General features: G+C 42.3%; 1 protein-coding gene across 2 annotated transcripts in view; it reads right to left on the bottom strand.

Annotated features, from left to right (window-relative positions):
• Positions 1-9,755: 9,755 nt before the first annotated feature.
• The window catches only part of LOC109890065 (E3 ubiquitin-protein ligase MARCH8-like), a 135,077-nt gene continuing 129,658 nt past the window's right edge, over positions 9,756-15,174 (bottom strand). For both annotated transcript variants that reach the window (XM_031823787.1, XM_031823786.1), the window contains one exon: positions 9,756-10,184. In XM_031823787.1, coding sequence (XP_031679647.1) covers positions 9,880-10,184 — 305 coding nt within the window. In that variant the 3' untranslated portion in view covers positions 9,756-9,879. The remainder of the gene's footprint in view (positions 10,185-15,174) is intronic.

The following is a 15,174-nucleotide window of genomic DNA, read 5'->3' as shown; positions in this document are numbered from 1 at the left end:
GTCTTGAATCCAACAATAACTAAAACAGTGTGAAAAAGTAATGTACAGGAGAACACACAGAGGTGGAATTGGTTTCCAGAAGGAAAGCTCAACCGGAGTTGGGTACTGCTAGTATTAGCTGAATAAAATCACAATTTGAAGGGGTCTCTTTTGATGCAAACAAATATTTTTCTTAAAAATAAATAAATACCACACAGAAAATGTAGAAATAATCATCATGTCTCCAGAGAGTCAACCTCTGGATGAGAGCGACAGTACTAGAGAATAGACCAGGTCAGCTAAGGTAATTGCACTTTTTCTGTCTTATCATAAAGAGCATCTTGGGGACTGTGTGAGGGTGTCCTAAAATGTACACCGTACAGAGGACTGTGTGAGGGTGTCCTAAAATGTACACCGTACAGAGGACTGTGTGAGGGTGTCCTAAAATGTACACCGTACAGAGGACTGTGTGAGTAATATGTATAGTAATAGTAATATGTATTAATACATATTTGGGTGTGGTTCTGAGAAAGCATGAGGCCCTTTATAACCAAACATGATTCTCAAATACAAAAAAACATGTTTCATTGTCATACACCAGATAGGTGAAGTGAAATGTGTTGTTTTACAGGGTCAGCCATAGTAGTACAGGGCCCCTGGAGCTAATTAGGGTTAAGTGCCTTGCTCAAGGACACATGCAGATTTTTCACCTTGTCGGTTCAGGTATTCTAACCAGCAACCTTTCAGTTGCTGGCCCAACGCTCTAGCCTCTATGCTACCTGTCACCCACAACTCTAATCCCAACTTCTATACAAATTAAGACACCAAATCCCAGAATACAATGGGGCTTTACATGACAGGAAATCAGATGTTGAAAGAACAATGCTGATTTTGGTTTTGTTTGTCGTCATTGTACAAGTGTCATGGTTGGACCTCTGTTGTTGTCGTGTGTATGTTTACACTAGTATCAAATACACTGTTGATAAAAATGTGTGTTTGCTGGAATGGTTGTAAAAGGTCAGAGAGGACCCTGGCTGTTCTCCCACAGATACAAAAGCACTTACAACAGATTGTAAGCCCAAAACACAGTGTTGCCTTGAGGAAACCACAACACCCGTGTTCAGACTGCACTTCCCTACTCCAAACACTAGATGGTGACCCAGTCAGCTCCTCACCGCCAAACTGCTCTGCTGACAGTTTCAATTGTACACGTTCATGTTCTGTCACTGCTCAGCATTTAGATTTTAGTATTGTAATTATGTCAAGAAATCATGTTCTTGCAATTCTGCGCAGATTGAATTTGACACTATATTAGACTTTTACCAAGTTACATTTGCCTGATATCATTGATGACAACGTAAGGTTTTGGCTCTGTGAAACAAGTGTCTCTAACGTCAACATATGGCAATTTTACTGGAGAGAAGCATCAGACATTACTCTTGGAAGAATGAAATCTAAAAATGTATAAATGTGTCTAATCAAAGCCTCATTATGCCAGATGTGAGAAAGAACGATACATCAAGTTAAATCGAATAATGATTAGTCAAACAACAGGTGGGTTAGGGACTGATCATTGTAACTTAGAAAGGGAAGGTTGTCTGACTGTGCAATAGAGACTTTAGCTCGACTGAAAAACGTAATGTTGTGTTGCAGGTCTCTGTATCAGGTGTTTGTCTCTCTCTCACACCGGAGTCTCAATAACTGACTGTACAGCAGGAGTGGCTTCCACCATAATTTGCAAATAAATTCATAAAAAATCCTACAATGTGATTTTCTGGAGAAAAAAATTATCATTTTGTCTGTCATAGTTGAAGTGTACCTATGATGAAAATTACAGGCCTCTCTCATATTTTTAAGTGGGAGAACTTGCACAATTGGTGGCTGACTAAATACTTTTTTGCCCCACTGTATGTGTACAACTAGGCTACAGTATAACCTACTCACACTCATCACCATAGTAAAAATAGGATCAGCATTAATAATAATTTATTACATTTCTATAGCTCTTTTCATAGAATCATAGAGCGAAAAACAAACAAGCAATATACCATGGCAGGTAAACCAGTAGAGTTCAGGTCAACCAATAGAGGCCTGGTCAACCAGTAGGGGCCAGGTAAACCAGTAGAGGCCCAGGTCAACCAGTAGAGACCAGGTCAACCAATAGAGGCCAGGTAAACCAGTAGAGTCCAGGTCAACCAATAGAGGCCTGGTCAACCAATAGAGGCCAGGTCAACCAATAGAGGCCAGGTCAACCAATAGAGGCCTGGTCAACCAATAGAGGCCTGGTCAACCAATAGAGGCCTGGTCAACCAGTAGAGACCAGGTAAACCAGTAGAGACCAGGTCAACCAGTCGAGGACAGGTCAACGAGTAGAGACCAAGTCAACCAATAGAGGCCTGGTCAACCAGTAGAGGTCGGGTCAACCAGTCGAGGCAATGTCAACCAGTATAGACCAGGTCAACCAGTAGAGGCCAGGTCAACCAGTAGAGGGCAGGTCAACCAGTAAAGGCCAGGTCAATCAGTAGAGGCCATGTCAACCAATAGAGGGCATGTCAACCAATAGAGGCCATGTTTTTGAAAGCTGTATCCTCTGAAGATAGAGAGGGTCAGTTCATGGCTTGAGGTGAGGGAGCTGGTCAGGGGATGGTAGATGATGGTGATTGGTTGTCTCATAATAATAGGCCCTGTACTCCATGCCTTCTGCCTCTGGACCTCTCATTGGAGGAAATAAACAGCCAGTGATCAAATTAATATAATCTTATGTAAATGAGGATTTTAATAATGCCATCTGCATTATCATTATCAGTGTGATCAGAGAAGTCAATTGGCCCACTATAAACTGCCTTGGGAAGAGAGGAGAGGAGGATGACAGGATGAGATAACAGTCTAAATATAGCAAGCTGTAGCTTCCTCAAGGCATCATAAAACCCATGATTACACCAACATAATTAACAACAGATTATTATTAAAAACTGCACATGGAATACCAGAAGTACTGTATAATTCACACAATAGAAAAAACATGACTGATTGGTTGGTTTTCATGGGACATGGGAGATTATCTAGCAATTTCCTGTGACTGAATGGTTGGTAGAAAATGGTTTTAAAAATGTTACATTCTTCTCAGAGCCTTTAAAGAGTTCCAATGGTAGAAGGAGGTAATGTCAGGTGGATGGCTGGATCTGATGTTATCCCAACGTTGTGTTTTGGTTGTATCAACGCTGTATCAATATTGTACCAACCCAACCCAAACAAGATGTAAAAACCCCAGAGCTTGAATAACCAGTAGGCCATATATAGCAATGACTTTCAGTGTTTGTTCTTCTAGATGAAAAGGGAAACGAACATTTTGGCAAAATTCCATTCCCCCCATCATTCATTGCTTTTCTCGATTCCTTTTTTGTCATCCAAGGGAGGGCAGGTGTGTCTGTGTCTGTGTGTTGGACAGAAACATCAAATGTAAAACAAAAGATTTTTCCATAAATCTTCCTGTTTTTGTTTCTGTATAATTTCCCACATTTATACTGCAAACAAAAATGTGTCCTTAGGACTTCCCAGGAACATCACGACATGGTCGTCAAGACATTGCGTCATGGGCCTGTGGAGGTTTTGTTTAGTTCCCGGTTGCCAGAACCAAACAGGAACCTGTTCATAAAGTTCCCCAGTGGACATAAAAAAAAACGTACTATAACGTTACACTGCAACCAAACCGGGACCTGCACTGATGTCCCCTTATGGATAACGTCTTGCTGAAACCCTAATAAGAACCTAATGGGAACATCGCTTAATGTCCTAGAGATGTCCTCTGTTTGCTGGGATATACTATAAAGAACTTGACTCATATTAAAAGAGAAAAGGGTTGAGAGGGATGTTGGTGGGAACTAAAAAGTGCTTCAATGCATGGTCAGATCCAATACAATCCAGTACGATCTGGTCTGATCTGGTCCAGACCAGTACAGACCCAAACCCAGAGGGGCGGGCATGTAGATCTTAGCGGGCTCTCTGCTGTCAGCGGTATGGTGGCAGTAGTTGGAATGTTCAATGTTCCAAAATTTTCCAAAGTGTTCTAGAATGTTCCAGAGATCCGGCGGCGCTTTAGCCCACGACTCACAGGAAGTACAACCAATAAACCAAACATACAAGCTAACAAACAAACAACGAAACAGAAACACTGAAACCTCTGAAGCAGAGTAAGTTCATCTGACTCTCTGTGTAGAGAGAGAGAGAGAGAGAGAGAGAGAGAGAGATATAGAGGTGTCTATGGGCTCATCGGGCCCCAGTGGAGAAAGTCCTGGGAAAAAGAAGGAGGGTTGTTGGTCCGTAGTCCTGTCTTAGACGGTGTGGAGACGGTGGGGTCAGGGTGGGATGGTCACACCTCAGGAGAACATCCATACTATAGTCTTTTGTATATCTGCGTGTATGTGTGTATCACTCTGTGCGCTGATCAGTGGAGGCTGCTGAGGGGAGGACGGCTCATAATAATGGCTGGAACGGAGAGAATGGAATGGCATCAAACCTTGTGTTTGATACCATTCAAATGATTCCACTCCAGCCATTACCACGAGCCTGTCCTCCCCAATTAAGGTGCCACCGTCCTCCTGTGGCGTTCATGTGTATGTTTATATACGTTAGTCAGACATGATGTGTCCCTTTTCATGTGTATACGTAGGTCAGAGATGGTGTGTCCCTGTGTGTCAGTATTCATACCTCTTGGCTTATTCCACATTTTGTTACAGCCTGAATTCATAATGCATTAAATATGTTTTTTCTCACCCATCTACACACAATACCCCATAATGACAAATCAAAAACATGAAATACAGAAATCTCTCATTTACATAACTATTCACACCCCTGAGTCAATACTTTGTAGAAGCACCTTTGGCAGTGATTACAGCTGTGAGTCTTCTATGTAAGTCTCTAAGAGCTTTCCACACCTGGATTGTGCAACATTTGCCCATTTCTATTTAAAAAATGTATCAAGCTCTGTCAAATTGGTTGTTGATCATTGCTAGACAACCATTTTCAGGTCATGCCATAGATTTTAAAGTGGATATAAGTCAGAACTGTAACTCAGCCACTCAGGAACATTCACTGTCATATTGGAAAGCAACTCCAGTGTAGATTTGGCCTTGTGTTTTAGGTTATTGTCCTGCTGAAAGGTGAATTAATCTCCCAGTGTCTGGTGGAAAGCAGACTATCCCAGGTTTTTCTCTAGGATTTTGCCTGTGCTTATCTCCATTCCATTGTTTTTTATCCTGTAAAACTCCCCATCCTTAACGATAACAAGAATACCAATAACATGATGCAGCCATCACTATGCTTGAAATTATGAAGAGTGGTACTCAGTAATGTGTTGTATTGGATTTGCCCCAAACATAACATTTTGTATTCAGGACAAAAAGTGAATTGCTCTGCCACATTTTCTGCGATATTACTTTAGTTAGTACCTTGTTGCAAACAGCATGTTATGGAATATTTTTTATACTGTACAGGCTTCTTTCTTTTTGCTCTGTCAATCAGGTAAGTATTGTGGAGTAACTACAATGTTGTTGATCCATCCTCAGTTTTCTCCTGTCACAGCCATTAAACTCTGTAACTTTTTTAAAGTCACCATTGGCCTCATGGTGAAATCTCTGAGCGGTTTCCTTCCTCTCAGGCAACTGAGTTAAAAAGGACGCCTTTAACTTTGTAGTGACTGGGTGTATTGATACACCATAAAAGGTGTAATTCATAACTTCACCATGCTCAAAGGGATATTCAATGTCTGCTTAGATTTTTTTTAAATGACCAATTGGTGAACTTCTTTATGAGGCAAAATGGTTGAATCTGTGTTTGAAATGCACTGCTAGACAGAGACCTTACAGATTGCATGTGTTGGGTACAGAGATGAGATAGTAAATAATCAAAGGAATTTTTATTCTTATTAATCTACACACAATACCCCATAAAGTGAAAACAGGTTTTTAGAAATATTAGCAAATGTATTAAAAATAAAAAACATCTTATTTACATAAGTATTCTGACCCTTTGCTATGAGACTCGAAATTGAGCTCAGGTGCATCCTGTTTCCATTGATCATCCTTGAGCTGTCTATACAACTTGAATGAAGTCCACTTGTGGTGAAATCAATTGATTGGACATGATTTGTAAAGTCAAATAACCGGTTTATAAAAGGACACAGAGTTGATAGTGCGTGTCATAGCAAAAACCAAGCCATGAGTTTGAAGGAATTGTCCGTAGAGTTCCGAGACAGGATTGTGTCGAGGCACAGATCTGGGGAAGGGTACCAAATCATTTCTGCAGCATTGAAGGTCTCCAAGAACACAGTGGCCTCCATCGTTCTTAAATGGAAGAAGATTGGATCCACCAAGACTATTCCTAGAGCTGGCCGCTCAGCTAAACTAAGCAATCGGGGGGGAAGAGCCTTGGTCAGGGAGGTGAACAAGAACCCGATGGTCACTCTGACAGAGCTCCAGAGTTCCTCTGTGGAGATGGGAGAACCTTCCAGAAGGACAACCATCTCTGCAGCACTCCACCAATCAGGCCTTTATGGTAGAGTGGCCAGACGGAAGCCACTCCTCAGTAAAAGGCACATGACAGCCCACTTGAAGTTTGCCAAAAGGTACCTAAAGGACTCTCAGACCAAAAGAAACAAGATTCTCTGGTCTGATGAAACCAAGATTGAACTCTTGAGGAAACCTGGCACCATCCCTATGGTGAAGCATGGTGATGGCAGCATCATGCTGTGGGGATGTTTTTCAGCGGCAGGGACAGACGAGACCCGTCAGGAATGAGCGAAAGCTGAACGGAACAAAGTACAGAGAGATCCTTCATGAAAACCTGCTCCAGAGCTCTCAGGACCTCAGACTGGGGCGAAGGTTCACCTTCCAAAAGGACAACGACCCTAACCACACAGCCAAGACAACGCAGGAGTGGCTTCGGGACAAGTAATATCATTGAGTGGCCCAGCCAGAGCCCGTACTTCAACCCGATCAAACATCTCTGGAGAGACCTGAAAATAGCTGTGCAGCGACGCTTCCCATCCAACCTGATAGAGCTTGAAGGATCTACAGAGAGGAAGGGTATAAACTCCCCAAATACAGGTGTGTCAAGCTTGTAGCATCATACCCAACAAGACTCAAGGCTGTAATCGCTGCAAAAGGTACATCAACCAAGTACTGAGTAAAGGGTCTGAATACTTATGTAAATGTGATATTTCTGTTTGTTTTTTGTATACAATTGCAAAAATGTCTAAAAACCAGATTTTGCTTTGTCATTATCTGGTATTGTGTGTAGATTGATGAGGGGGAAATCAATTTAATCCATTTTAGAACAAGTATGTCACGTAAAAAAATGTGGAAAAAGTCAAGGTATCTAAATCCTTTCTGAATGCCTTGTATGTTGGTCAGACATGGTGTGTCCCTGTATGTGTGTATATGTGGGTCAGACATGGTGTGTCCCTGTATGTGTGTATATGTGGGTCAGACATGGTGTGTCCCTGTATGTGTGTATATGTGGGTCAGACATGGTGTGTCCCTGTATGTGTGTATATGTGAGTCAGACATGGTGTGTCCCTGTATGTGTGTATATGTGGGTCAGACATGGTGTGTCCCTGTATGTGTGTATATGTGGGTCAGACATGGTGTGTCCCTGTATGTGTGTATATGTGGGTCAGACATGGTGTGTCCCTGTATGTGTGTATATGTGAGTCAGACATGGTGTGTCCCTGTATGTGTGTATATGTGGGTCAGACATGGTGTGTCCCTGTATGTGTGTATATGTGGGTCAGACATGGTGTGTCCCTGTATGTGTGTATATGTGGGTCAGACATGGTGTGTGCCTGTATGTGTGTATATGTGGATTAGACATGGTGTGTCCCTGTATGTGTGTATATGTGGGTCAGACATGGTGTGTGCCTGTATGTGTGTATATGTGGGTCAGACATGGTGTGTCCCTGTATGTGTGTATATGTGAGTCAGACATGGTGTGTCCCTGTATGTGTGTATATGTGGGTCAGACATGGTGTGTCCCTGTATGTGTGTATATGTGGGTCAGACATGGTTTGTCCCTGTATGTGTATATATGTGGGTCAGACATGGTGTGTCCCTGTATGTGTGTATATGTGGGTCAGACATGGTGTGTCCCTGTATGTGTGTATATGTGGGTCAGACATGGTGTGTCCCTGTATGTGTGTATATGTGGGTCAGACATGGTGTGTCCCTGTATGTGTGTATATGTGGGTCAGACATGGTGTTTCCCTGTATGTGTGTATATGTGGGTCAGACATGGTGTGTCCCTGTATGTGTGTATATGTGGGTCAGACATGGTGTGTCCCTGTATGTGTGTATATGTGAGTCAGACATGGTGTGTCCCTGTATGTGTGTATATGTGAGTCAGACATGGTGTGTCCCTGTATGTGTGTATATGTGGGTCAGACATGGTGTGTCCCTGTATGTGTGTATATGTGGGTCAGACATGGTGTGTCCCTGTATGTGTGTATATGTGGGTCAGACATGGTGTGTGCCTGTATGTGTGTATATGTGGATTAGACATGGTGTGTCCCTGTATGTGTGTATATGTGGGTCAGACATGGTGTGTGCCTGTATGTGTGTATATGTGGATTAGACATGGTGTGTGCCTGTATGTGTGTATATGTGGATTAGACATGGTGTGTCCCTGTATGTGTGTATATGTGGGTCAGACATGGTGTGTGCCTGTATGTGTGTATATGTGGGTCAGACATGGTGTGTCCCGGTATGTGTGTATATGTGAGTCAGACATGGTGTGTCCCTGTATGTGTGTATATGTGGGTCAGACATGGTGTGTCCCTGTATGTGTATATGTGGGTCAGACATGGTGTGTCCCTGTATGTGTGTATATGTGGGTCAGACATGGTGTGTCCCTGTATGTGTGTATATGTGGATTAGACATGGTGTGTCCCTGTATGTGTGTATATGTGGGTCAGACATGGTATGTCCCTGTATGTGTATATATGTGGGTCAGACATGGTTTGTCCCTGTATGTGTGTATATGTGGGTCAGACATGGTGTATGCCTGTATGTGTGTATATGTGGGTCAGACATGGTGTGTCCCTGTATGTGTGTATATGTGGGTCAGACATGGTGTGTCCCTGTATGTGTGTATATGTGGGTCAGACATGGTGTGTGCCTGTATGTGTGTATATGTGGGTCAGACATGGTGTGTCCCTGTATGTGTGTATATGTGAGTCAGACATGGTGTGTCCCTGTATGTGTGTATATGTGGGTCAGACATGGTGTGTCCCTGTATGTGTGTATATGTGGGTCAGAAATGGTGTGTCCCTGTATGTGTGTATATGTGGGTCAGACATGGTGTGTCCCTGTATGTGTGTATATGTGGGTCAGACATGGTGTGTGCCTGTATGTGTGTATATGTGGGTCAGACATGGTGTGTCCCTGTATGTGTGTATATGTGGGTCAGACATGGTTTGTCCCTGTATGTGTGTATATGTGGGTCAGACATGGTGTGTCCCTGTATGTGTGTATATGTGGGTCAGACATGGTGTGTCCCTGTATGTGTGTATATGTGGGTCAGACATGGTGTGTCCCTGTATGTGTGTATATGTGGGTCAGACATGGTTTGTCCCTGTATGTGTGTATATGTGGGTCAGACATGGTGTGTCCCTGTATGTGTGTATATGTGGGTCAGACATGGTGTGTGCCTGTATGTGTGTATATGTGGGTCAGACATGGTGTGTCCCTGTATGTGTGTATATGTTGGTCAGACATGGTGTGTCCCTGTATGTGTGTATATGTGGGTCAGACATGGTGTGTGCCTGTATGTGTGTATATGTGGGTCAGACATGGTGTGTCCCTGTATGTGTGTATATGTGGGTCAGACATTGTGTGTATATGTCGGTCAGACATGGAGCACTTCCATACTGTAGTCTTCTGTCTCTGTGTACTGGGAGGAGTTTGTGTCTGACTGGGTGGGGGCCAGAGCCTCCTTGTGCTCCACATTGGGCTCCATGAGGGGAGGCTTCTCCAACATCTGCTTTTTACACGTCTCCGGGCGATTCTGGACGTAGATCACCCGGTTGTAGGCCTTGAGTCTTCGCCACAGCTGGATGTAGACTTTACACTGGATGTACATGAAGACCAGGCCGCCAGTGAAGCCGATGGCTACCACCACCAGTTTGGTCCAGAATGGCCACTCCAGGATACCTGGTGTTAGGGTTAGAAAAGAAAGAAAGAAAGAAAGAAAGAGAGAGAGAGAGAGAGAGAGAGATGTAAAATACATTGCAAACAGTCACAGCCATAGATACCGTTGAAGTGGGAAGTTTACATACACTTAGGTTGGAGTTATTAAAACCCATTTTTCAACCACTCCACAAATTTCTTGTTAACAAACTATAGTTTTGGCAAGCTGGTTAGGACATCTACTTTGTGCATGACACAAGCAATATTTCCAACAATTGTTTACAGACAGATTATTTCACTTATAATTGACTGTACCACAATTCCAGTGGGTCAGAAGTTTACATACACTAAATTGACTGTACCTTTAAACAGCTTGGAAAATTCCAGGAAATATGTCATGGCTTCAGAAGCTTCTGATAATTGACATCATTTGAGTCAATTGAAGGTGTACCTGAGGATGTATTTCAAGGCCTACCTTCAAACTCAGTGCCTCTTTGCTTGACATCATGGGAAAATCAACAACAAAAAATCATTCAGATTTTTTTCACATTTTCAAATTGTAGACCTCCACAAGTCTGGTTCATCTTTGGGAGCAATTACTAAATGCCTGAAGGTACCACGTTCATCTGTACAAACAATAGTACGCAAGTATAAACACCATGGGACCACACAGCCGTCATACCGCTCAGGAAGGAGACGCGTTCTGTCTCCAAGATATTAATGCACTTTGGTGCGAAAAGTGCAAATCAATCCCAGAACAACAGCAAAGGACCTTGTGAAGATGCTGGAGTAAACAGGTACAAAAGTATCTATATCCACTGAAAGGCCGCTCAGCAAGGAAGCAAGGAAGAAGCCACTGCTCCAAAACCACCATGAAAAAGACAGACTACGGTTTGCAACTGCACATGGGGACAAAGATCGTACTTTTTGGAGAAATGTCCTTTGGTCTGATGAAACATAAATAGAACTGTTTGGCCATAATGACCATCGTTATGTTTGGAGGAAAAAGGGGGGGGCCTGCAAGCCGAAGAACACCATCCCAAACGTGAAGCACAGGGGTGGCAGCAACATGTTGTGGGGGTGCTTTGCAGCAGGAGGGACTGGTGCACTTCACAAAATAGATTGCATCATGAGGGAGGAAATGTATGTGGATATATTGAAGCAACATCTCAAGACATCAGTCAGGAAGTTAAAGCTTGGTTGCAAATGGGTCTTCCAAATGGACAATGACCCCAAGCATACTTCCAAAGTTGTGGCAAAATGGCTTAGGACAACAAAGTCAAGGTATTGGAGTGGCCATCACAAAGCCCTAACCTCAATCCCATAGAACATTTTTGGGCAGAACTGAAAAAGCGTGTGCGAGCAAGGAGGCCTACAAACCTGACTCAGTTACACCAGCTCTGTCAGAAGGAATGGGCCAAAATTCACCCAACTTATTGTGGGAAGCTTGTGGAAGGCTACCCGAAACGTTTGACCCAAGTTAAACTATTTAAAGGCAATGCTACCAAATACTAATTGAGTGTATGTAAACTTCTGACCTACTGGGAATGTGATGAAAGAAATAAAGGCTGAAATAAATCATTCTCTCTGCTATTATTCTGACATTTCACATTCTTACAATAAAGTGGTGATCCTAACTGACCTAAAACAGGGAATGTTTACTAGGATTAAATGTCAAGAATTGTGAAAAACTGAGTTCAAATGTATTTTGCTAAGGTGTATGTAAACTTCCGACTTCAACTGTATTTGCTTATCTAGGATGACGATGCTATAATAATCATTATGTCAGGTGAAGAGATGGTGAATGGTGAAAGATGAAAGAAATGGGAGTAGATAGTTCTTACTTCCTACATGACCCTATCTCAATTAGTCTTTCCACAATTCCTTGTCCTATCTCCTTACCTCCTTCCCAAACAGATTGGAGAAGAAGGTCCAACGTTTGTCCACTCTGGCCTTCTCCAATGCGTTTTAAAAACATTTGACGTTTTAGTAATTTAGCAGACACTCTTATAGAGAGCGACTTAGAAGTTAGTGCATTCATCTCAAGGTATAGACAACCACATATCACAGTCATAGTAAGTCAAACTTTCCTCGCTATCAGCAAAGTCAGCTATTAAGAAAAGTGCAAGGGTGGGTTTTCTTTTTGTCCTTGTGGGGAGGAGGGGGATTATTTGAGATGGAGGCGAGGAGAAAGGTTGAGAGGAATCAAGGAAAGATGAAATGAGAATGGCACTTGACTTTTTTACGGCCTCGTAACCAATTATGCTTTGTACATAATGTTTCCACCGTCGTTTCCTATGAGTGAAAAGGTCTTCTGGACATCAGAACAGCAATCACTAACATCAACTTGGATGAAGATTTCAACTTCAATGAGTCGGCGGCACAGGACATACTGCTCATTTCGGACCAGGCCTTAATCCCAGACACTTGCTAGAGAAAGAGACGGCTATATGTGGCTCGTTTTAGTAAAGTAGGCATATGTCGCGCATCACTACTTCACAGGAGAGCCATTTCAAGGTAAACTTTTACATTTTTTATCAAAATGTATTTTTTGGCAGAAATGCCTTCCGGAACATGTGAACTTCCATGTGCCTTAATAACAAACGTGTATGCCATCTGTAAATACGAATACAATTGTTAACTTAGGAGCCTATTTTTTTAATATATATTTATTTTATTTAAATATTTAATTTTTAGCCCTTTTTCTCCCCAATTTCGTGGTATCAAATTGTTTTAGTAGCTACTATCTTGTCTCATCGCTACAACTCCCGTACGGGCTCGGGAGAGACGAAGGTTGAAAGTCATGCGTCCTCCGATACACAACCCAACCAAGCCGCACTGCTTCTTAACACAGCGCGCATCCAACCCGGAAGCCAGCCGCACCAATGTGTCGGAGGAAATACCGTTCACCTGGCAACCTTGGTTAGCCTTGGTTAGCATGCACGGCCCCGGCCCACCACAGGAGTCGCTGGTGCGCGATGAGACAAGGACATCCCTACCGGCCAAGCCCTCCCTAACCCAGACGACGCTAGGCCAATTGTGCGTCGCCCCACGGACCTACCGGTCACGGCCGGTTGCGACAGAGCCTGGGCGCAAACACAGAGTCTCTGATGGCACAGCTGGCGCTGCAGTACAGCGCCCTTAACCACTGCACCACCCGGGAGGCTATAGGAGCCTAGTTGGTTTATTATGGCTGGGGGGCAGTATTGAGTAGCTTGGATGAATAAGTTGCCCAAAGTAAATGGCCTGCTCCTCAGTCTCAGTTGCTAATATATGCATATTATTATTAGTATTGGATAGAGAAAACTCTAATGTTTCTAAAACTGTTTGAATGATGTCTGTGAGTATTACAGAACTCATATGGCAGGCAAAATCCTGAGGAGAAATTAAAACAGGAAGTGAGAAATCTGAGCTTGGTATGTATTCACCACAGTTCCCATTGAAATCCCCTTGAGATATTAATGATGTTGCACTTCATAGGGCTACCACTAGATGTCAACTGTCTATAGAAATTTGAATGAGACTTCTACTGTGTTGTGGGACTGAATGAGAGCAGAATGTATCAGGTGACTGGCACTCAGCCATTTTTTGATCACGAGCATTCCTCATGATATCCACTTGCGTTCCATTACTCATCAAGACACAAAGGAATACTCCGGTTGGAACTGTTTTGAAGCTATATGTTAAAAACATCCTAATGATTGATTCTGTACTTAGTTTGAAATGTTTCTTCGACCTGTAATATAACTTTTTGAAGTTTTTGTCCGACCAGAATGAGCGTTTGGATATGTATACCAAACGCGCTAACAAAAGAAGGTATTTGGACATAAACAACGGACATTATCGAACAAAACAAACATTTATTGTGGACCTGGGATTCCTGGAGTGCTTTCTGATGAAGATCATCAAAGGTAAGGGAATATTTATCATGTAATTTCTTGTTTATGTTGACTCCAACATGGCGGCTATTTTGAATATTTTTCTGAGCGCCGTCTCAGATTATTGCATGGTTTGCTTATTCCGTAAAGTTTTTTTTAAATCAGACACAGCGGTTGCATAAAGGAGAGGTATATCTATAATTCCATGTGTATAACCTGTATTATCATCTACATTTATGATGAGTATTTCTGTTGAATGATGTGGCTATGCAAAATCACTGGATGTTTTTGGAACTAGTGAATGTAACGTGCCAATGTAAACTCATATATTGATATAAATATGAACTATATCAAACAAAACATATATGTATTGTGTAACATGATGTCATATGAGTGTCATCTGATGAAGATCATCAAAGATTAGTGATTCATTTTATCTCTATTTGTGCTTTTTGTGACTGCTATCTTTGGCTGGAAAAAATGGCTGTGTTTATTGTCGTTTGGTGGTGACCTAACATAATCGTTTGTGGTCCTTTTGCTGAAAAGCATTTTTGAAATCGGACGCTGTGGTGGGATTAACAACAAGATAACCGTTAAAATGGTATAAAATACATGTATGTTTGAGGAATTTGAGATTTTTTATGTTTTGAATTTGGCGCCCTGCACTTTCACTGGCTGTTGTCATATCGATCCCCTTAACGAGATTTCAGCCCGAAGTTTTAACTACAGAAAAAGTCAGCAATCTTCCCGCTAGTCATGATTGGCTGAGATAATGAGTGGGCTGGACATGCTGAGAGATGAGTTCGGATTGGTCTGCCATGTAGCATGCTTCTGTCTGTCTATAACATGAGCTGGTCAGTATGTGTAGGTAATCCTATCTAATGCAACTTTTTTGGAAGATATCATGTAGTAGAACTGCATAAGTGTTGCTCTCCACTTTCTGGAGGACTGAGTTTTAAAATCAGTGGAATTAGCATATAATAGCTAAGGAGATGGAGAAAATTCTGGAGTTTGATTGCAAATATGCAGATGGAGTCGAAAAAAGAAAAAACAGATGGCTGTTGTATAAAACACCTGTCTCCGGATTACATCTTCAAACTAAGGGCAACTATGACATCCATGACAGAGAGGGAGAA

Source organism: Oncorhynchus kisutch, linkage group LG4, assembly GCF_002021735.2.
Source record: "Oncorhynchus kisutch isolate 150728-3 linkage group LG4, Okis_V2, whole genome shotgun sequence".
In the NCBI taxonomy this organism is placed as follows: domain Eukaryota; kingdom Metazoa; phylum Chordata; class Actinopteri; order Salmoniformes; family Salmonidae; genus Oncorhynchus; species Oncorhynchus kisutch.
Note: the sequence above shows the minus strand (reverse complement) of the source record. Positions and strands in the feature narration are given on the sequence as shown.